This window comes from Trachinotus anak, unplaced genomic scaffold (assembly GCF_046630095.1).
Source record: "Trachinotus anak isolate AG129_WGS33_773 ecotype Australia unplaced genomic scaffold, CSIRO_AGI_Tana_v1 ptg000001l, whole genome shotgun sequence".
Taxonomy (NCBI): domain Eukaryota; kingdom Metazoa; phylum Chordata; class Actinopteri; order Carangiformes; family Carangidae; genus Trachinotus; species Trachinotus anak.
Window position 1 is genome coordinate 24,149,927 of NW_027273852.1, and position 23,830 is coordinate 24,173,756.

At 41.6% G+C, this 23,830-nt stretch overlaps 1 protein-coding gene and 1 long non-coding RNA gene across 2 annotated transcripts in view; both read right to left on the bottom strand.

The window, feature by feature from the left end:
- Positions 1-23,830, bottom strand: part of LOC139625229 (uncharacterized) — a 48,066-nt gene that overhangs the window by 13,714 nt on the left and 10,522 nt on the right. The window lies entirely within an intron of this gene.
- marco (macrophage receptor with collagenous structure) lies at positions 1,189-23,098 on the bottom strand. Its single transcript, XM_071484990.1, has 14 exons — positions 22,941-23,098; positions 19,433-19,531; positions 19,101-19,267; positions 13,612-13,729; positions 13,442-13,504; positions 10,177-10,248; positions 9,784-9,819; positions 4,899-4,967; positions 4,364-4,408; positions 4,161-4,241; positions 3,537-3,572; positions 3,180-3,239; positions 2,859-3,023; positions 1,189-1,570 (listed from the first exon to the last, which is right to left on the bottom strand). The coding sequence occupies exons 1-14, from the start codon at positions 23,035-23,037 to the stop codon at positions 1,437-1,439; spliced, it is 1,242 nt and encodes a 413-aa protein (XP_071341091.1). The 5' UTR covers positions 23,038-23,098; the 3' UTR covers positions 1,189-1,436.

Sequence of the window (23,830 nt, forward strand, 5' to 3'; positions counted from 1 at the left end):
CCGACTCTTTCCTGCATGTCATTCCCTCTCTCTCTCTGCCCCTTTCCTGTCACTCTCTACTGTCCTGTCAATAAAGGCAAAAAATCTAGTGGTCATAGTAATGATGACAGGAGCAAAGGGAAAAGTGCAGTGACGTAGTTTATAGAGCGACAAAGTCCACGTCAGGAGAAAGTTGGGGGGGATGGATAAATATGACACAGGAGAGCGGTGTTCGAAAGTAGCAGTTTATGTTGTTTTTATTATCTGACTGTTCATTGTTATTATTGTAACCATGACAACAAAGGTTGTCTAATGTTGAGGAAATACTTATTTTAACCCAAATCACCATCTTTTCCTAAACCTAACCAAGTCATGACCGTTATTATAGTAACCATGGTGACAAAAGTAGGTACGTTGGGGCGCTATTTCAGGAGATACCTCTGTGGGTCGAATCAGAGGGTTGATGGTTGTTCAAGTTGGAGGACTGGTTCAGGATGGAGGACTGGTTGTTCAGGTTGGAGGACACTGGTTCATGTTGGAGGACTGATCAGGATGGAGGACACTGGTTCAGGATGGACGGCTGGTTGGTTAAGGATTGAGGACTGGTTCAGGATGGAGGACTGGTTGGTCAGGATGGAGGACTGGTTCAGGATGGAGGACTGGTTGTTCAGGATTGAGGACTGGTTCAGGATGGAGGACTGGTTGGTCAGTCAGCAGAATCAAAACACATCCACCAGGGGAGGTTGTTGAGATCAGTGAGACTGAACCAGATCAGTGAAGACACTGGCTGAGGCTCAGGTGATGATTCTCTGTGGGTTTGTCACTACGAGCAACACTCTCCCTGTCACACAAGCTTATTTGATCAACTGTTCATATAAAAATGTTGATGAGTGCAGCTTTAATAAGTTAATCTCAACAAGACATTTAAGGAAAGAAATATAAAGGTGACATTGGACATGGAAGCTAAACTAACGTTTAATGCCTGATGCCACTTGATATGAACTCGCATGTTCCCTGAGGCGTGTGGGAACACACTGAGCCAGCTGTGTCAGATACCATTTCTCAGCATGACTCATGTCCTTGAATGACCTCATCTTCACTGCTGACCTCTGTAAAGTCATGTGTGGACACGTGATGGACAGAAGTAGGACTGATGAGGACAGTGACAGGAAATAATTTGGGCTGACGAAGTGGTACAGAGAAACCAGAGACTGTTCCCAGGAAGGTTTTATTGACAATATCTTCAGTTTACAGTTCACTGTCATTTAAGCCAATGTGACGAGTAATAAATTGAAACCTAGCGAATGTAACTTTCTGTGCTGTGTTTTATGAGATCCAGCTGTGAACATCATTAGCAGCAGCACTGTTCTCTGAATACATCCATATTGTGCACGTGATGCGTTTCCACTGCATGTTTATCAAAACTGGCTGAAGAAGAGCTGAGACATCATTCATCTTTAGCTCACACACTGCACGCCGGCATCCTCACTGTGTTGGCAGTTGTGTTGACCAATTCCAGACTTTGGACAGCTGAAGATGTCAGACTCTGTTCCTGTGCATCGAAGGTCATCCAGCCAGATCTTACCAGAGCCTTCAGAGGAACAAATAATCTGTTATGATGCTGAAGCCCTGTGTCTCATTTGTATCTTTTTTTTAGTGACTTAACAAAGGAGAATGTAATAAAATAAATGAATTTAAAAAAAAAATTGAAATAATAATAATAATAAGAAGAAGAAGAAGAAGAAGAAGATAATATATGATATCCTGTCAATGTAATACTGGTATATCGTATGACAAAAATATAATCATATGATATAAAATATTACATGAAATAGTGTAAACTAATATTATAGTTTAGTGATGTTATGATAGTACAGCATGTATGATTTATATATTATAGTTTAAATTGTTGTATTCCCTTACAATTAGGCCTTTATAGCAATGTGATGTGTTGTGATGGGTGTCGAGGTCAGGTCGGTATCTTATTTGTTTAATCTGTATTGTCAAGGTCACATGGTTCATTGTCCTACTGGTCTCACACAGAGACAGTGAAGCAGAGGAAGGAGACGCTGCAGCAGAGACAGTGAGGAGCCTGTGATCAGTGAAAACCCTCATGACCAAAGTATTTTTGGTTCAGTTTCCATGTCAATATGTTTAATGTTATGACCTGAAACCAACTCTAAGCTGTGAGCACTCAGATGACCGGAGGACACCACATCTTTTCCTGTGTCTGCAGCTGACAACATCATGGGTTGTGGCCTGTTAGTTGCTGGTGCAGCTGCATGTCTTTAGAGGTGTTGCTCTGCACTCACTCCTTCCTCCACTCCTGTCAACAGTCTGTATGTGAAGCTGGGACACTGACAGTTACTGTTCACTGTGATTATTCCTACTCTACACTGAGCTCATGCAGACAGAACCCACAGTTTTTGTTCTGTGGAAAAATGACTCTTCAAGTTCAGCTGAAGACAATTTGATGATTTAGCAGTTTGCGTTGAACAAGTGAAGTTACAAGTTTCCCAAGTTCCCAATGTTTTAAAGCAAGTAAACATTATTTAGTTGACACTGGAATGAAAACAGGAACCAGATGTGTCCTTTAAACAAACACAAACCCCCAGTCACATGTAGTAATATCAGCCTGATCCCTCACAGCTAAGAGATTATCAATAACACTTTCTCATTTTCACATCTGAGTGGTTTACAAGAGGAGAACCTGCTGCTTTGTCATGTCCCCAGAGATCAGCTGTTTCACTGGTGATGGTCAAACCTAGCCTACCCCAAAAACTCAACAAGACAGCCTCATTCACCACCATGAGGTGTAGCAGTGTGAAGGTCAGAATCACAGTGAGGTAATGCTGGGGAAACAGCTGTGGACTTCTTACCTGGGGAGGCAGTGAATACAGAGGAGGCGGACCGGTAGCCCAGCATCCTGCAGATCACATTGGCGTCCATAGTGTCGAAGCTGTCATCACACACGGTGCCCCACAAGTTGTTGTACATGACCTCCACCCGCCCTCGGCTTGGCCCCGGCACCAGACGCACATGCACTGTGATGATACAGAGATCCAGATGTTGAGGACTGAAGAGACCCAGTCACAGATAGTCAGGAGGGTGACGCGTCTTCCTTCTGGAGATATTTATGTATGTCATATCATATATTCTGTTGTCTCTGCTGCTCCCAGGTGAGCACTGTGCACACTTACACCCGGTCGGTGCTCCTTCCTCTCCCTTTTGTCCTTTGGGACCTGGTGCTCCGTGGGCACCTGTGGAGAAAACCACGAGTGTGTCATAGTGATGACATCACTGTCTTTTTAACTTTAAACTAGGTACAAGACACACTGAAAACTATAGTAGGTAAAAGTGAGTTTATTGTAATTAATAGCAGGGATTTTGTTATGTTTGTTCTGCGGTTACAGTTTTAGCTCGTCTCTCTTTCCTCATATACACACTGAGTCACATACAGACTTGCCATCTGGACTCTCCTGGACTTCAAATGCTATTCAGAAAATCACATATGGAAGAAACCTGATTCTAAATCAAGCACTTTAATACATACTCACCATCACGTCCACGGGGGCCAGGAGATCCTTTCTGACCTGGAGACAAGACAACAGAGTGAAACAACAGCTGGACCTGACTGACGTGGACTGACAAACCTCCTCTGTCCAATAAATAAATAGGAGCTGATTCAATCTACAGTTTCATTTAACTTTGACTGGACCAGAATTTTAAGTTATTAGCAGTTAATGTGAGTGAATAGAGGCTTTTAATTCAGGTGTAGCTACTGCATTTAAACATGGAGACACAGACTGACATTACCTGCAGCTGAAGAAATACACAAAGTGTCACTCTGAGGAACCTGTTGTGTACATTCAGGGCTCAGTCCAGGACTTACAGTTCAACCAGTCTGTATGAGCTGGGAGAGTAGCCTCTGGACTCATTGCAATTTCCATCCAAAACCACAACTCTTACTGTATCAAACTAAGAAACAACTGCCCAATGTTGTTCCTGACATTCATCAGTCAAACGGTGAGACACGGTCTGATTCATTTTCCATGTGAGGTTTTCCTGCTTCAATCTGCTTCAGAGCTCATTTCAACACCAAAACAAACAGATGCACATTAACTACAACAGTCTGGCTTGTGTTGGGATGCATGAATCCATGCAGATGTTACACAGCTGACCTGGAGGTCCCACTGCACCAACAGCTCCCTGGTCTCCTTTCTCTCCTTTGCTCCCAGCAACTCCAGGAACTCCAGGAACTCCTGTGCACAACAAATCAGCAAAAAGACATGAGCTATGTCACACACAAGCTAAATGCTACAACTACACATCCACACACATACAAGTATACACTTCCTTCACATCATGTCACACTCTCAGGTACCTCTTTGGCCAGAGATCCCCGTGTCACCTTTGTCTCCTCGAGGGCCTGTGATCAAAGTGCAGGAGACAAGAGTCAGAGGTAAAAAATTTAGGCCTGAAGCTTTTCTGTCACAGTTGGTTAGAATCTAGCTGGTTACAGGGCGGGAAGTCAGACCCACCACACCTGTTCACTGGGAGGGAAACGTGTGTGAAATGAAAACTGTTTTTCAGGATGTTCTTGTTTCTCTGTTCTCAGGTCAAGTCGGTGAAAACCTCAGTTCATCTTGTTGCCTTTTCACTGTTAATTAAGTGTAATTGTTCTTTTTGTACAGTTCTAGAGACTCTCTCCACATCCCTACACTCACATGTGATTCATCTGATAAAACAGACACAGAACACACAATAAACAAAGGTAAAGATGATGATGATGATGTAATAATAATAATTGTTATTACCATTTTTAAATTTCCAACAGATATGGAGATCATATCATTATCATTAATTCTTTTGGTCATGTAGTGAAAATCTGATATAACAGCCTGAATCCAGACCCTTACCTGGGGCCCCAGGTTCCCCTTTCTCTCCTTTTGCATTTGGTCCTTGATTCCCTGGGATCCCTCGTGGACCTGTATTCACATACATACAAATCAGTGTTTATGCTGCACATTTATATTTTACAAATGCAAGCTGTGCAAATAGCATCCTTCTTCACAGTCAGCCATATTACCGATGGTGACCCAGCATTAAATGAGGAAGAGAAACTGAACTCTTTCATAACTAAAATCTGCTGATACATTTTAGATCACTTCATGTTCCAGTTTCAGTGAAGCTGGACATGATGTGAAACCAGGAAAAGTCATGGTTGTGTTACAGTAAAGATAATTTGGGATCATTGTGAGTCAGTATGTGCGTTGTGAACCCCACACACAGTGTGAGTGACATGTTTCCAGGATTTCTTTGCCTAAACACATGCTCGTCTTCAGCATTACCATGCTTATATTAACACTTTATTTTATTTTGCTAATTAAAAACAGACTGATGGTCAACAGTCTAGTCTATAGTATAGTACACTGCATCTGGCTGCGTCAGGTTCCAGCTCCATGGAGCGGCTCAGTTTTGCTCAGCTCAACACATTGAATGTAAAATGCATTTATTGGCACTTAATTTAAAATAAATATTTAATGATGCATTTAAGAGCAACTGCCTGCATACATAGACAAGAAAAAAACTTAGTGAGGGAAGGGATTGGGAAAATGTGAGCAGAGGAGGTATATCACTGATTTATTTATTTTAAGGACCCTTGAGATGTAGCCATCCCATTTTCAAGAGGGCCCAGACAAACTACAAACAATAGAATCCAAAAAAAACACACACATTACAATACAAAACACAGACACACTTGAAGCACTCCCAGGCCTCACCAACCCCCATCAACCAATTCCCCAAAAATTTACATTCAGAAGGTATGCAAACAACCACATTTGAATAATCGGAATACTTGCAATTATATACAATATACAGGTATAAAAAGACAAAAAGTTGATAACACACAAGATGTATTTAGAAACAGGAGTAGGAGGTTTGTAGATAATTGAATAAATATGACTTAAAAAGATGAAAAGAGGAGTGGGATCTGACTGAGCTAGGCAGATTGTTCATACAGTCAGAGCTATAAAGCTGAATGCTCTACAACCAATTTGCTTATGTATTTTGGGAACTATGAAAATGAACTGCTCTGAATGTCTTAGATTATATGAGGATGTAAATGGAATTAGGAATTATTTTAAATAAGGAGGATAATTTAAGAAATGGCATTTGAAAATAAATTGAGGCCAGTGGAAGTGTCTTCTTGATGAGGGGGTTAACCATTTCAATGACATTACATTAGACAGTGATGAGTTTTATAAGGACATCTTAAGACAAATCTGCACAGGCTATTATAAATTACATTGATTGGGTGAGGATTTGTATTGGAGGTGTCCTGGTAGACTATATCTGCATAATCCATTATTGGTATTATTAGTTGAGTAACAATTCTTTTCCTGATCTGTAGTGTGAAGCAGTTGAAACATAGAGTATTCTAAGAAGATGATTAATTTTCTTTGAATTCATATGGGGCTTGAAGGTCAGTTGGGAGTCAAACCAGAGATCCAGATATTTAAAGTCATCAACTTTCACCATTGGTGTTCCATCAAGAAAACTGATGGAACAGTCATTGGTTGAATGTAGGGAATTTGGTCTTGTACAAAAAAACATGTAATGAGACTTGTTCTTATTCAACAAAAGTCTGTTAAAAGAGAGCCAAATCAGACTGTAGTTCACTATGAATATGAGAAATGTCAGACTTAGAAGAGTAGATTACAATGTCATCTGCATATAATTGTATATGACAATCATGACAAATTTGTGGAAGATCATTAATAAGAAAAATAGCAACAGGCTGAAAGATGAACCTTGATGTACACCTTAGTCCATGATTTTAAAACTGCTGCCCTGGTAGGAAACACATTGTGGTCTGTGGTGAAGGTATGAATTGGACCAGAGCAGAGATTGTCTTGAAAGACCAATGGCATACAGTTTATCTAAAAGTAGGTAATGATCAACCATATTGCAAAGCTTTAGTAAGATCAATAAATATAGCACCTGTAGACATACTATTACTAAATGCAGATACAATGTCATTGGTGAATTTTAATAGAGGAGTTGTTGTGGAGAAGTTGCATCTGAATCCACATTGTTATGGAAATGAAACATTAGAGTCATTAATGTAATGATATAATTGATAAAAATTATTTTTTCAATTATTTTTACTATACTGTTGATTACAGGAATAGGTCTGTGATTATTAATGTCACCACCTTTGTACAAAGGGGTAACTCTTGCACATTTCCAAGATATTGGGAATTCACATGTAGATAATGATAGATTAAATTAGTCAGACACGGGATATGCTAAAATATGAGATGCTTATTTGATAAACTTAATCTCCAAACCATCCAGACCAGCACCACTCCCAGAGCTCAGACCATCAATGACCCTCTGAACCCTGTGGGCCAATATTTTTATAGGAGAAGGAGCTGTTACGAGTGTAATTGGAAACATTCAGAGACAACTTGGAGCTTGGAGCTACACATTGTGGAGAAATGCTGACTAAAAACATGCGCAATTTTAGATGGATCATTAACAGCTTGATTATTGGTTCTAATATCAGTAGTTTGATTTTTATTCAATTTATTAGTTAAGCTATTCTCTTTTGGTCTGACAAGCTCTGAGGTCAAACATGAGGAAAAATATGATTTTTTTCAATGGTTTCCCAACAGAAATAAGCCTAGACTTATTACTTCCTTTCCTTCTGGGTTTTTTCTTTCTTTTTTTTTTTTTTGGCGAGGAAAATAAGGATGATACTAATTGCACCCAATTTGCTTAGTAGTATGCTACTATCATAGTAACAAAATTCTAAGCTGTCAGCCCAGTCCCAGCAGCTCAAAGACAAAGACAGAAAAAGAAAAAGAGAAAGAAATGTGTATCGGAGAATCAACAGCTTAAAGCAGCAGACGGCAGCCTTGTGAAAATCCAGGACTCCAGGACTTTGAACAGACACAAGTGTCAGGTCCCTCCCCCACTTTCCACTGAGCTCCAAAACTGTCTCCCAAGTCCCTCCCCCGACTATAGAGGAGGTAGTGCACGCCAGAGAGCATTCATGCATCTTAGCTCGGGTGCGTGAGCACAGTATTCACAGCATGCGCGAGGGAGGTGGGGGGTAAACCTGTCTGTAGCGTGTGCACGAGCTGTGAGTGACAGTCAGCCAACGCTCCCCCTGGGTCTGATTGGTGGTATTGAACTGGGAGTGGTGAATTTTTGCAAATCGCATTACAAGCTGTAGGTGGAGCCAGAGGAGCCATATTTTTTCCAAAATTACCTGCTTCATGTACGACTGTCAGAATATAGTGACAGATTCAGCAAATAAGACCAAAAAATGGTTTCCTACTGAAGCTTTAACGGAGAGAATACCGTCTTGTCTTTACAACAGATCACAACATCATAATGCAACTTATGGCAAACAAGGAGTCACATCAGAATACAGCTGAAGGAGCGGCAGCTAATCATGTCAAAGTTTGAGAATAAACTCAAAAATTACAAAATTGTGCTCTGTCAGCTCAAAAATTTAACAAATTTAACATTCAAAACGCTGGTTTGAGCCAGTGACAGGAGCAAAGAGGAGACAGAGAAAAATGTTACCATGAGTTATGGAGATCCTTTGGGAATATCACAAAGAAATGCTTCTGCATCTTCGGGAGAGCAAAGTAGAGCAGGTTTACCATCCATGATAACCCTTAGTGCTGCAGGATACTGTAGGGAGTATTTTAGGCGCAGATCGTGCAGTTTCTTCTAAATGGAATCAAACAGCCAGCGTTTCTGGAGTAGTCTACCGCTGTAGTCCAGAAAAATGTGAACACACACACACCTTGAAAGAGTAGCTCCTTTTTTATCTGGGCAAGTCGGAGAATCTTCATCTTATCCTGGCAATGTAAGAATTTTGCCAGGATTGGCCTCGAACCTATTCTAGAATGATGATGACTTGTGGTAGGACAACGATGTGCCCATTCAGTGACAGGAGGCATTGGGAATTTTTCTACCCCAAAAATCTGAGAGATGCTGCTGTTTGAGACTCAACATGTCATGGCCCTCGGCATGTTCAGGAACATGCAGGAAACAGAGATTGGAGGATGGCTTTGATTCTCGTGGTGCTCAGCTTTCTCCTTCAAGTAAGAGTTTTCTTTCTCCAGAGTTCTGACACGTTTTTTCCAAGTCCAATATGTTGTCTTCTCTGGCACTGGTTCTTTCCTCAAGCAAAGTAACTTGTTCATCCAGAGTAGCCATTAAGCTCTGAATTGTGGTCAGACCCACTTGAAGTTCATTCATTTTTGTATCGAAGTGCGAGAGTATATCGGCCTTCATTTGTTGATTGGCTTGGTAGATGGCTTTGTTAGATGTCACTGTGTAAGGCTCGATCTGAACACTTCCACAGTAGACACACTTTTTGCTGTCTAAGATACGACCTTGGCTACAGAAATAGATCTATAAAGGACGAAGACGAGATGCCACAGGACTAAATCTTAAAGTCAGAGCAAATTAATTCATAAAACAGACAGACGCTCACACAAACACCTGGGCAGCCATTTTTATATGACAGTGGTCCAGCCAGTCCATGCTAGCACACTGTGGTGACTGGAACTAAATGGTCACAACAGAATGCTAAGTTCAGTGTGTTAGCATGTTAACATTGCTAATTAAGCTGCTGTGATGTGAGGTTAATCAGTAATGGAGGCAAATCTACAGCACCATGCTGTTAGCATGCTGTTACCATGGCTAATAATGAGCTACCTAGTTTCAGCCATAGGCCTCTGATGTCAGGACAGTTTAACAAAAGTAGAAGCTTACCAGTGGCTCCAGGAGGTCCAGTCTGTCCAGGGGGACCTGAGACAGGGAAACAGTTGAGAGTCTGAGAGGTGACTGTTGACTGTTTCCAGTCTGCTCTCTGATGCTTCATATTAAAAGAAACAAAGCAGCCCTGCTTTGCCTAAAGCAGGCAGATATTTAAAAGGTTCTTACATGAGTGAGTCAAGCTTTGTGTGGATGTCACAGTTTGTTTTTCAGTCACTCTGTCAGGTCTGATGAGCTCTAAAGTCCCCAACAGCATTTCTGCTTTTCTTTTATGTTACAGCCCCATTTGTCATTTAACCTTCCAGCAAGAGTATTAAAAGCTCATACCTAGAATAACTTCAAGTATAACTACAAGTCCATGACACAAATAATCCTGATGAAACTACCAACCTGGTTCTCCACGTTGTCCATTGAGTCCCATTTCACCTTTTGGTCCTGGAGAGCCCACAAAACCACTGTCACCTGGAGAGAGTTATTCAGGTATGTAAAGTCAGCCTCACTTAGTCTACATTGAGGAGGCTTGTGACCAAATACTATACTTTAATCACAATCACCTTGTAAGTCCAGCTAAATTAAGAAAAGTGTTAGGTGTTAAAGCTGTAAAGATTCATGACTTTATCTTGTGACATCTGTCCACAGACAGACATCTAAAGATCTGCCAAGTACGAAACCACCTCTTTGGTAGTTCCCGGTACAGGAGGTGTCCGTGATGACACAAACACACACATACTCACAGGGTGGAAAGAATAGCAGCCACATCCTGTAGCAGCTGAAGTCAAGAGTTCTCCCTCTCAAAGTCTGTCCAGCAAGTAGATAAATAAATCTCACTGAAATCTGCTGATTACATTTAGATTTTCTCTATTTTGGCAAAACGGTTTTTGAAAGTACCCCATTATGGTCAGAGGATCATCAATAACCACAGATAACATAAAAACATCACACCAGAATATAAACGCTGAGTGGGAGACATCCAGAGATGATCCCATGGATCAGTATCGAGGTCGATCCCTGCATATTTCACTGGATCAGCTGCTGTGGTAACAGTTTATAATACAGCGATGGTTTACAGTGTAACAGTAAAACACTCGTCAGTGCTTAAATTAAAGGACAGTCAGTCCTGACAGGGAACAGGACCAGGAAACAGAACTGACATTTGGAAAATAAGGTGTTCACAGCTACACACAGCTACACACAACTGCACACAACTACACACAACTAGCTACATTGTTTTTTTTTTTACCTGTTTTCATTAGGTTGTTTGTTCATTTGTTCACTTTTTTGTTTGTTCGTTCGTTTGTTCGTTCGTTCGTTCGTTCGTCAGCAGGACTACACAAAAAGTACTGAACCGATTTACACTGAACTTGGTGGAAGGGTGAGTCCTGGACCAGGGCAGAACCCACTACATTTTGGTGCTGATCTGGTTTAAGGAGCTGATATATTTTAGGATATTTTTAGTTCCTCCTCAACATTGCACCTACACAGTTCAATACATCAGGTCACTGCTTTACCTCATGTCATTTAAAGGGGACGTGGGTACTTTATCAGGTCACGTTTTCTCCCACTGAAGGGCCACTTCACTCCGGAGAGTCATGTATCTATATGACACTCTGCAGGGCACTTTCTCCTCATGTTCCCATACCTTTTTGTACTCTTGGGTATCATAACAGGTAAACAAACATAAACGAGGAAGATAACTATTCCATTATAAAGTAATTTAATGATGTAACATTTGGTGTAGGTGGATCAAACTTAGTTAAGCTTTAATATTAATAAGGAAGTCATTATTATGAGAACGAGGTGTGTGGGTGAGAACTTTATTTATTTGTTTGTTTATTTGTACACATTGGACACACAGAGACAAACAACCATTCACACCTATGGGCAATTTAGAGTCACCAATTAACCTGATGTGCATATCTGTGGACTGTGGGAGGAAGCCAGAGAACCCAGAGGGAACCCACACAGACATGGGTAGAACTCCACACAGAAGGGCCCCAAGGTTTGAACCCAGAACCTTCTTGTGTGTGGTGACAATGCGAACCACTGCACCACCAATTACACTACATGCTGAGTTAAAAGTAATAATAATATCAACTCCTCTTTTTATACAGATAAACAAACATTAGTATCATGGGATTAGTAATCAGTAATTAGTACCAATTTCATTAGTACCTTCTTTATCCAACATTACCCTGTAAACTGTAGGCAGTGTATGAATGAAACATAAAACTCCACCCTGTATTCTCCTGTCACAAGTCATTCATGTATTCAGTGTCCGTCTGCCTTTCCATGTTACCAGCTCTCCTGTCATATCAGAGCCTGCCTGTCCTCCTCACAGTAACCCCAACTGAAAGGGAGGAACCCACCCACCTACTCATGTGTCCCATGTAGACCAGCCCATTTCCATTCAGTCCCAGGTTGTCTCTCCACTCTTTTCTTCTCTGCCTGTTTCGACCACCTGCCTTTGCCTTTGGCCTGGTTTACCTGCCTGTTCCTGACCACTCCCCACACCCTCACTCCAGCAAGTGTTTGCACTTCTTTGCTTCTGCCTGCTGAGCCTTAATGAAGGTGAACTGTTGTGAACTTTGAGTCGAGGTATTGAGTCCCTCCTGAACGTGAGCTGTGACTCTACTGGGTTGTCTTCCTCAGCTGTGACTGTGACAGTGGGGCTCCAGAGTGCAGCCTTCTGCTGCATGTGAGTGAGGATTAGAGTGTGAGATCGTCAAAAATTAATTGTGTGCACTGTTAATTGACTCTGAGTTCAGATGGAGAGGTTGGCAAAAAATGAATGGGTTTGTGATCATTAACAAAGAGGAGTGTAGAGAACATTCATGGAGCAGCTTCTCATGTTTAGCCAGCGCTGACAGACTCTGTCAGTTGTTTTGTTCAGTCTTAAGCTGGTCACATTCAAATAAATTGAAGAAAATACTGGAGTCAACCCATTAAATTATAATGTGAGTAAATGTGGACATGACTGCAGCAAAGTGTTGGACAGATATTAATCTTTGCTATGCAATGTTAAACAAACTGTTGTAGATGAATGTGAATCAAACCAAAACACAACCTGTGCACGCACACATACCAACAAACACAAACAAGGGTTGCTGGTCATTATCACACTGTAAGCTAACTGTAAGCTATTTTTTCCTCTCATGGGGATGGAGGGTTCGCGTGGGGATTGACCTGATGGAAAACATTTGCCTCGGGGGGGATTTATGGGCTGGTGTAAAATTCCAGTCTTGATAGAGATTTCACACAGGAAATGTCACTGCATTGACTAAGTTGCGGGGGTATGTGAAATAATGGCTGCAGCCCATCCATCAGCCGGGTTTCATCAGCGGATTGACAAGACATGACAGGTCATCAACGTCAGGATCATCGTCAGAGCAACAGCTGAAATCTAATGCCTCCTGCTGCACACACACCTTCACAACATCTGGTGTGGTTTTCTAGATCAAACACTGAAACCACATCACTGCTTTTGTTTTGAGAAAAATGTCGTTGCTCGTTACTCGTTCAAATCTTGGTGCATTGGTGTCGTCCTGCTTACTCAGTGATAACAGCACCAGCAAATCTTTACTTACAGAACATGACCACACTTCTCACATCAACTTCAGCTTCTAGTTTTATTTAGTTATTCCTTCAGGTGACTCACCCTTGGGGCCCCTCTCTCCTGGTGGCCCTGTATGTCCATCTGTACCCGGACGACCAGGAGGTCCTGAGGAAACACACAAAAACAATTGCTGGGGTTGATAAACTCTGTACTTTCTGTTCAGGTTGTTACAGTTTTATAATTTGCAGACACACACACACACAGTACTGTACCTGGTGTGAGGCTGATGGTTGTCAGTTTGCTCTGCAGGTTGTGGTTGCTGGTGTTGAGCAGCCTCAGGTCGGCCCTCAGCCTGTCCAGCGGGCCGTCCTCGCCACACAGACTGCTGACCTGTTGTTGAGGCAACAACAGACACGTGACTGTGATGTCAAAGCAATGTTGTAAATCATCACCAAAGTAAATGAATTTAACATTGGCTTTAAAGCAACACTATGTCATTTCTGAGGAAAGAAAGAACTATTTTCTCTCATAAATAAGACGTTGACTTCTATGAAGGATAAAGATATATAAATAAATAATTAAAAACAGAAATAAATGCAAGTGTAAATACATTTTGTATCTGATTCTGTGGAACTCAGTGTGACAACATGTGCTGCAAATACTTACAACACAACCATGTTTTGTGAAGGTTTTGTTTCGTATATTGCATGTGTTTGAAGTTGAAGTGTGTTGAGCTCTCAGGGCCAACGTATTAAAGTGCTTTGAAATAATATGTTACTCGTGCACCAGTCAAGTCAAGGCAGTAGTAGATCTGATCACACTGCTATAACCAATCCAACTTTAGACTGAGAAAGGACCGCCTACCTAATTAACATATGGACACAGAAATCCAAAAATAAATTAATGTATAAATACATAAATAAATTAATTAATGTATAAATACAGAAATAAAAAATAAATGTAGAAATACAGAAATAAATTAATGTATAAGTAAATAAATGAATAAAAGTAGAAATACAGAAATAGCATTTTTCATCATCAAAATGTATTCATTCATTTTGCATTTATTTATGTTTTTAATTTTTATTTCTGCATTCATTTATTTATATTTATGTAATTCATTTGTCCTTCATAGAATTCATATGCCATATGACACACCCCTAATCTATTCAGTACACAAGGGTTTTGCTGCCAAAGCCTGATTTGATCTGGCATAACCAGGCATGTGTTGTGGCTAATATTATTTTATGTGTTATATATCACTGTGTGCATGTTCCTGAGTCAGTTCATTTACTTTATGACTCTTGCCTGCTTGTGCTAAACTAAACATTTTACAACATCCAGTGTAACTGTCACATGTGGCCAAAGCAGTGGTGGTTCCTGGTTGTATGGCACCCTGTGCAACCATACCATACTGTACATCAATCGCAACATCACACATGGTCCTGATTTCTATTATCAAACAACATCATTACTGGGTGGCTCTCACTCTCTGCTCACTTCTGCATTTCAAACTGTGTCAAAAGGTCAGATCTGAAAATAACTTGAACTGAATCAAACCAAAACTGGAAGTGGTTTGATCTTAGAGAGAAAACACAACACATGCCTGGTTATGCCAGATCAAATCAGGCTTTTGGCAGCAAAACCCTTGTGTACAGTCTATATATGCTTCCTCTGGGAAACATTATTAGGAGGCACCAGATGAATTTTCATTGTTACGCAGATGACACCCAGCTGTACTTATCCATGAAGCCAGGTGAGACTAACCAGGTAGCCAAGCTTCAGGTGTGTCTTAAGGACATAAAAATCTGGATGACCAGTAATTTCTTACTCTTAAATTCAGACAAAACTGAAGTTATTGTAATTGGCCCAAAACACCTCAGAGATACACTATGTGATAATATACTGACTCTGGATGACATTACCTTGGCCTCCAGTGCTACAGTCAGAAACCTTGGTGTCATTTTTGACCAGGACTTGTCCTTTACTTCACATATAAAGCAAGTCTCTAGGACAGCCTTCTTCCACCTGCGCAATATTGCTAAAATCAGACCCATTTTATGTCTAAAGGATGCTGAAAAACTAGTTCATGCATTTGTTACCTCAAGACTGGACTACTGTAACTCTTTATTGTCAGGATGTCCCAAAAATTCAGTAAAAAGCCTCCAATTGATCCAGAATGCGGCAGCACGAGTACTGACAGGAACGAGGAAACGAGATCACATCTCTCCTGTGTTAGCTTCTCTGCATTGGCTCCCTGTAAAATCCAGAATCGAATTTAAAATCCTCCTCCTCACCTACAAAGCCATTAATGGTCAGGCACCATCGTACCTTGGAGAGCTTATAGTTCCCTATTTTCCCAATAGGACACTTCGCTCTCTAAATGCAGGTCAACTTGTGGTTCCCAGAGTTTGTAAGAGTAGAATGGGGGGTAGAGCCTTCAGCTATCAGGCTCCTCTCCTGTGGAACCAGCTCCCAGTGTGGGTTCGGGAGGCAGACCCCCTCTCTACCTTTAAGATCAGGCTTAAAACTGTCTTGTTTAGTAAAGCTTATAGTTAGGGCTGGCTCGGATATATCCTGACCCATCCCTTAGTTATGCTGCTATAGAGCTAGACTACTGGGGGATTCCCATGATTCACTGGGCGCTCTCTCCCTATTTCTGTCTCTCTCCCCCTCTCTCTCTCGATGACTTCATGCCATTAACTTTGTTTCCTTTTCTCTCCCATAGTTTGTGCTTCTCCTCTCTCTCCCTCTCTCTGTCCTCATTCTGCAGGTATCTCTGCCTCGGGAGCAGCAGGATCCAGATCCACCACTACTCATCTTTACTATTAACCACTGTTACCTGTCATCATTATTATTGATAACACCATTACCTACACAGCTGTTCCTGGTCTCTCTCTCTCTCTCTCTCTCTCTTCTCTCCCCTCTCCTCCCCCTCCCCCTCTTTCTATCTTCTCCTAAACCCAACCGGTCGAGGCAGACGGCCGCCCACCCTGAGCCCGGTTCTGTTGGAGGTTTCTTCCTGTTAAAAGGGAGTTTTTCCTCCCCCCTGTCGCCAAGCACTTGCTCGTTGTGGGAACTGTTGGGTTTTTCTCTGTAACAAAGTAAGGTCTTGACCTTACCCTGTAAAGTGCCTTGAGATAATGTATATTATGATTTGGCGCTATACAAATAAAATTGAATTGAATTGAATTGAATTGAACACTTCATGTGCAACTTATCTCCAGCATCTTTATCTTCTTCAGTTAGTTTGTCTGAAGAAAAAACCCTATTGTGTTTTCTGACACACAGCAAAAGGGTTGAAGAGCATTTTAATCTAATGTTTCTGACACACGAAAAAGACTTATTTGGTTTCTTTTTTAGATGAGTCTCAAGTGTGTTAGATGTCCGGATATGGTTAGCCTAGCTTAGCTAGCCTGGCTCTATCCAACATGTATAACAATGTTGGGATCTCAACCCATGGGTTCTGAAAAGAACAATGGAGGGGCCTACATGTCCCTCTAAAAGCCTGAGCCTCAAGCCATGAATCCAGAAGAGAGCAATGGAGAGGCCTACATGTCCCTCCATTAGCCAGAGCCAGTGTTGGTCGACTGTTTTGAACAACGGAGCCACGACCCCCCCCCCCCCTCCACGATTCACACCTAGGTACAAATCAGAGTTTGAATGTAAACTCAGCATCGGCATTGGCCGAGGCCAGCCACTCTCAGCAGGGATCCCCAGTGACGTCACTCAGGTGATAAACCCAGCACTGTGACTCTCCGCCGTTGCTTATTCCCGTGCACCAGTTACAGAAGAGAGCTACTCCAAGCTCTCTCCATGACTCGGCTGCCGACGTAGATCGCTGTGCAATCAGCTGATTTTACGTTCTGTGAGGATGAGCCCCGACTTTGTTAAAAACAGAACAAAGTTCACCGTCCCTCATCTGTGATCTTCCCGCTGCCGCCGAGGAACTCATCACCGTCATCGCCAGGAGAGCGAGACATGAACCGCCAAGCTCCCAGCCAAGGACTGAGCTGTGGAGAATCAGAGCGGACTTTCTTTTTCTAACTCCGAAGGATCGGAGCAACGCAAAGCAAGAGGCTGATGTCTGGCCAGAGACACCATTAGTGTAGTGTGTTGTATTTTGCTAATCTGACTTATAAGTGCTGCATATCCTGTTGTTTTAGATCGTTCACTGTGATCAGCTTAATAAGCCAAATTTCACTATTTAAAGGACCAATATCCGACTAGATGAACTCTGGTTCTCTGGCTCCATTATATTGTGTAGTGATATTGTGGTGATTATTAACTGTGGTGACGACCTCTTGTGGACTCTTTCCTGTCTTCACCTTTATTCTCCCTCTTTTCTCCCAATCACCTCATCTACATCTCACTCACATTAAAGATGCCCTAGGGTGTGATCGCGTCATAACACATAAAGCTCAGGGGCCCCTCCCTTTGTTCTCGTTGTTCACACCATTCACACCCTGCGGCCAGCTGCCATCTTGGCTCTAGCGAGTACGTCTCCCTTACGTCACGCTGCCGCCATCTTGGTTCCTACTGACACGTCACTCACGTGACTTTGCCATCATCTTCTCTCCCTCCCTCTCTCTCTCCCTCACACACACACACACACACACACACGGTTGTTACATATGTGTTTTGCCTGTAATCATCTAGTTAGTAACCAATGTTTGTTTTAGTTATAGTTGAATTATAATCGGTTTAATATCAAGTAATGTTATTTTGAATAATTATTACTCTTACTAATAAATCCTGTTACAATTTAACTCGTCGTTGTCTGTGATTATTGTGACTATATTTGTGATAACAGCTGGATTCACGACAGTCAGTGCTCGAATTTACCCTTCAATTAACCTTCTGAGACTGCATTTTGAGCCATCAATTTGGTCATTGGTCCCTGGTGACAGGTTGGTACCCCGAGGTTACTACTTGTAGTTAACATTTATTTATATATATATATATTGGTGATTATCACTGATAATCATTAATATTATACGCCAATAACCAAATTGCCCCTACCTGTGCACAACAACAATAACAGGTGTCTATAGCCATGCATTGCTCCATGAGGCTGTACATAGGTTCAGCAGTGCTCTGTGCTAAATGCATATACCGGCATGTGGCATGCTGATATGCCACTTGACAATGCTAAAATGCTGATGCTTAGACAATGTTCTGTTTACCATTTTTGCCACTTCAGTTAGCCTGCTAATATTTGCTAATTATCACAAAACTAAAGGTACAGCTGAAGCTGCTGGGAATTAGTTTTGCAGATTGTGTTTGACTTGGTGATGATATAAAAAGTCACCAAAGTCATTCATCCAACAGTGGTTGAAATTTCTCACTCTGACTACCTTCAGCCATCCACAAAGTATCTGGCATGGATAAAAAAAACATCTACCACCACGTAGGTAGTGACAGGACGTGAGGCTGAATGTACAGACTGTACATAAGCTGTTTGCTGTACAGTAAGCAGACACATCAGCAAGTTCACTTTAAGTTGAAGACTCTGAACTCATGCACACGTGTCTTTACATCAGGTCTTTCCACTGACTTGCATGCATCACTGAACACAGGAAATACTATATGGACAGAGTTATTACTGTAAAGCTTTGGACAGATACACGTGAGAAGTTTCCCCCTCTTCCTGTCTATATGTCCAGTAAATAGACTGAATGTGGACTGAATGAAACCAAAATTAAACAGAATCTGTTTACAAAGTGTTCAGTCAAACGTTAGATATGCGGAGCAGGAGGACCTGACTCTGCAGGGCCAACAGGTGGCCTCTCAAGGTCCTGGTTTCTTGGCTGTTGTTGTGGATGAGAGTTTGGAGGTTGTCTTCACCATGGTCTCCACCCAGAGGAATCTGATTGGACGTCAGCCTTTCTGACCTGGGGTCAGACAGTGAAGAGTCCAACCTGAAGACTAGGAAAAACAGCAAGCATGTTTCCTCAGTGACTGCATTCATTTCATCTTTACTGTATAATGACCTCAGTATGATGTGAAAGACGTGAACTACAATCTTGTATCTTCAATATGCATTTTAAAAATAAATATGTTGTAGTAAATGTTACACATATGCAGTTGTACCTTTGTAAAGGAGAAAGACATTAAGGGCGGTCTGAAAGACGAGGTAAACAACAACCCCATTAAAACACCACTGTCTTCTGCGCCTCGCTGGCTTCAGTTCTGAAACACAAACAGGAAAAAGCATTTAAAGTGTCCTGCAGCAAACACACATCCTGGTTAAGTGATTCCAGGAGACGGAGTAGCCCGGTTAACTCAACTGACACAAATGCTTTTATATATTTCAATGGTCTGAGCATGAAAAACTTGGACAAGCAGCGGAAAATGTCAGCTGTCAGTCACAGTGAAAGCTGGGGGGATGTAGAGACGGATGACCGGAAAAACTGGGTGACTGAATGATGATCTACTCTCATCATGGGTGATAAAACCGTGTGTAATGAAATTACACAGAGATGGAACATCAATGGAACATTTTTCCAGCGCTGGCTGGTCAGTGACTCTGCAGGTAGGCCTGTTTATTCATAAAGCTGCAACTTTCGAGTCATGAAGATTCAAGTCATGTACCTCACAACAAGGTAAATGTGTGTGCTAGTCCAACCCTGGATCCTACCTATCCTACGTTTCTATACAACTGAAGCAAACATGCCTCCTCTGTGGGAAATGTAGATGTGACCAGTTTATGTTTTCTTCTCATTAAACTGGTTCTGGTTCTGTTCACAGCACTTGGTTCAGGTTAGAGAAAGATACTGATCTGGTTTAACACAGAGGTTCACATACACAACCTGTTTATTTACACTGAACCTAAACCTCAACCAAAGAGCTGCTGTTGAAGGACCTTAGCCACAGATGGGGCTCATGCAAACCCAGGTTTCTGCTGTGACATTTGTGCACCAGCCCTGCGCCACAACCTCCTCCAGGTGACTCGACTGCTGTTAGTAAATGCAGAGCTTCAGCCTCTGAACATAACCCAGAGAGACATCACATTTCCTACAGTATATAGCATATTTGCTGCCGCAGTTGAGATGTAGAGAAATGTAATTTCTAGGGGACAGACATACACCACAGTAAGAGCCAGTGACCTGCAGCACTGTTCAGTTCACTGTGACTGTCTGTGCTATTTAAAACTGATTTGTTTATCAAATAGAGCAGAATATGTCCACATCTAGTTGATTCTACCTGTGTTTATTGATCAGTGTCACTGCTAATAAAGCATTGCATTCCCTCAAACTTTTTTGCAATGAAAGCAGTTCACCAGTGGAGAGCTTTTAATGTGAGCAGCGACAGCAGGAAGGGGTCGGTTTGCATCAGCAGGAACTTAACACAGCTCCAGCACCTCTGAAAGTGATCTGTTAACAGTGAATCTGAAAAAACAAACAGAGTAAAACCAAACTAGATTCAAGCTGATCAGTTCTGAGAGCTGAATCCAGTGACTCTCTCCTCAGAGCAGCAGTGCAAAGGAGGAGGAGACCGTTATGGCTCGGGTACATAGCAGGACCACAGGCAGTAGTGGAGATGCATATCATCATTAACACCTGGCTTGTCACAGCACAGGTAAACTGGACCCACCTGGGTCCATTGGAAAGTTCTGAGACTCTGCTGTGTGCACTGGACTAAATGGAGGTGGCATACAAACACTATGTGCCACTGTGCATGAGTGGGGGGATGTGTGTGTTAGTTACAGCACTGTGGTGTGATTTAGTGTAGCAAGCTAGTGTAGCTCTGAATATCACCTGAGAACATCTGTCAGTCATATAGAACAACAGAAGAAAAGCACGGGTGTAAATAAGAAAATGGCTGAATTCCATTTAGCTGATTCAGTATCAGGGTCCTGACTTACAGGGACCTCTGAATAGAACACATTGTTCATGTTATTTGTTTCACCTGTTTAAACTGCAGCTTACAAAATGTTCCCAGATCTGAACTCCTCAGGTGACCTGGCACCAGGGGCTCCTAATCTCTGGATCTTCATCTACTTAGTGAACCTTCTAATTGTAGAGTTCAATACAGTATATCCCCAGAAACACAGCAGATATGGTGTGTTTTTGATTTTTCAGATGACATGGCTGAACTCAGCTGTAAACGTGTGTGTGTGTGTGTGTGTGTGTGTGTTGGTGGGCACCCCTCACTCACAGCTGCTGTGTGTGTCTAACTGGAAAGATGAATCACTGCTGCCACCTGCTGGTTGTGGCTGCTGTGTCTGTCACTCTCAGGCTGAACATTGGCCAACGCTGCCTTTAATAACTGACCTGAGAAATGACACACATGACCCTGCTGCTACAACCTCTTCCATTATCTACTGTAAAATAACATGAATGTCTTGTTTCCTCATCATTTCTTCTAGCCCACATCAGCTTGATAGAGCAGCTTTTTGTTTTGTGTTATTCAACATTAAAAATACTTGTGTGAATTTTGAAATGGTGCTGTCTTCTCATTGTCACTTCCTGACATCAGAGACAGACTCGTGTCTACAGCAGCACACGTGAGACAAAAACTATGTGATGCATGGCTTTGTTGTCAACAAACCCACTGTATCCACCTATCTGTCCAGTACAGAACCCCAAACAAAGATGGTGACTGGCTGTTAGTAAATAGTTGGAAGAATAAGAGCTGGTGGTTCAAGGCCAGAGCTAAAATGAATGCGGATATTGATGACAGCTCTCAGTGTATATTAATGTTGCTGTGTCAGCTGGGCATTTATCTGTCTGCTGACATATGAGTCATAACAGTGACATGGTCACTGTGTGTTGACAGCTTCCTTTCTACTCTGAAGCTTCAGTCTTTTGAAAGCTTCCACAGTGAGGGATCATTTTACAGTAAATCCAGTGAAGTCACAGCTCAGCTGTGTCTTTAACTGATGTGATTGGTGATTTTTGGTTATAAAACCAGGATTTGAAGTGACTGCTAGTTAATATTTAGTCTTAACGGACCACATTTCAGTCACTGTTATTCTGTTGTCATGACAACAGAAACAGAAAAACATCAATGAGAACATTTATTGTGAATTCAGCTGAATTAAAATACTGTATATGTGAGCACAGAGAGGAGGAGACACTAGGCTGAAGGATAAGATAATATTAATAATATATATATAAGCAGTTCATCACTGTCAAAATACCAAAGAGATAGAAGCTAGAAATAGAAGCTCTGACTGGCCAACATGAAGCGACTGACCAATCAGAGCTGAACCTCAATTAAATTTGAGATGGAATTAACAAGAGCGACATCATGGAAATGGAAATGTTACGGGAGAACATGCTTTTTCAGAATTCATTTGTCAAATGCATTTGAAGATTCAGTGATTTATTGACAGAGTAATGAAATATAATAGTAATGTCTTGCTCGTTGTGGGAACTGTTGGGTTTTTTCTCTGTAACAATGTAAAGTCTTGACCTGACCCTGTAAAGTGCCTTGAGATAATGTATATTATGATTTGGCGCTATACAAATAAAATTGAATTGAATTGAATTGAATTAATGATTATTACAATGATTAGTTGGCTAATGAATAATTGGTACCTTGTTCTAACTTGATGTATGAAGTGAAAAGAGACAGAGAGGGCCTCAGTACTCACCCTCCGGCTGGAAGCTGTGGAGATCACTCCTGCTGAGTGCCATGTCAAACAGTGGGTTACTGTGGGTGTGCGAGGCTCCATCCACTGCTGTCTCCATGCTGTCCACACTGCAGAGTTACCCTCACTTCCCATTTGAGGAGCCTTTATAACACTCTGCACACAGGGAATCACAGATCCTCCAGATTGCAACACATCATCCCTGTGAATACCCAGTGTGGGCTGCAGGAAGGAACTGTGGCTGATTTGTTGCTGATGTGGCAAAACACCCATGCAGTGGCTAAAGCTGGTTATTAGAATGAAGAAGAAGAATGATGTTACAGGCTTACAGTGTTTTCCTGTAAACTGGATCCAGAGGCTGCTGCTACCAAAATGTACATTTATTTACAACACATGAAACCACACAGTGACACACACATGCAAGAAAGCTATACTACTAAACCACACTCCCCCGACAAGAAAAATAAAACAGAGAATGGCCTAAATCAAATGTAAGAAGTAGGCCCTACACTAAACCTCACAGTGGTTGTCTCCTCGACTAGGGTCTTTGTCTAAAAGCCAGAAAACAGGAAACATCAATGTACAAAAGAAAATTCTACAAAAAAACATTTTACAAAACCTTAAAGGAAATAATATACCTCATTTAACTGGGACATAGTCACCTCCCCAAACAGAGACATGCAGGTGACTGGACCTATTTATAAAGAACCATGTTAGTGTTGCATTCAAGGGACTAAAAGCTGTTGCAAAAATATTTGTAGACTGCTGTGCACACCTTGTTTCTTGGCTGAAGAAGGGTGAAGCTTGTCCCTCAGCAAACATGGAATCCAGTTAACCATATATTTCTAACGGGTACTGAACAAATCTTTAATTGAATGTTATGAGCTAAAAGA

Bases quoted from the DNA above. Each gene is read 5' to 3' on its own strand.
- marco (XM_071484990.1), bottom strand. From the start codon at position 23,037: ATGGAGACAGCAGTGGATGGAGCCTCGCACACCCACAGTAACCCACTG. The intron at 9,820-10,176 runs GTTGGTAGTTTC...TCCCTGTCTCAG, and splicing joins TGGACAACGTGGAGAACCAG to GTCCCCCTGGACAGACTGGA. The intron at 1,571-2,858 runs GTAAGAAGTCCA...GTTCCTCTGAAG, and splicing joins TGTATTCACTGCCTCCCCAG to GCTCTGGTAAGATCTGGCTG.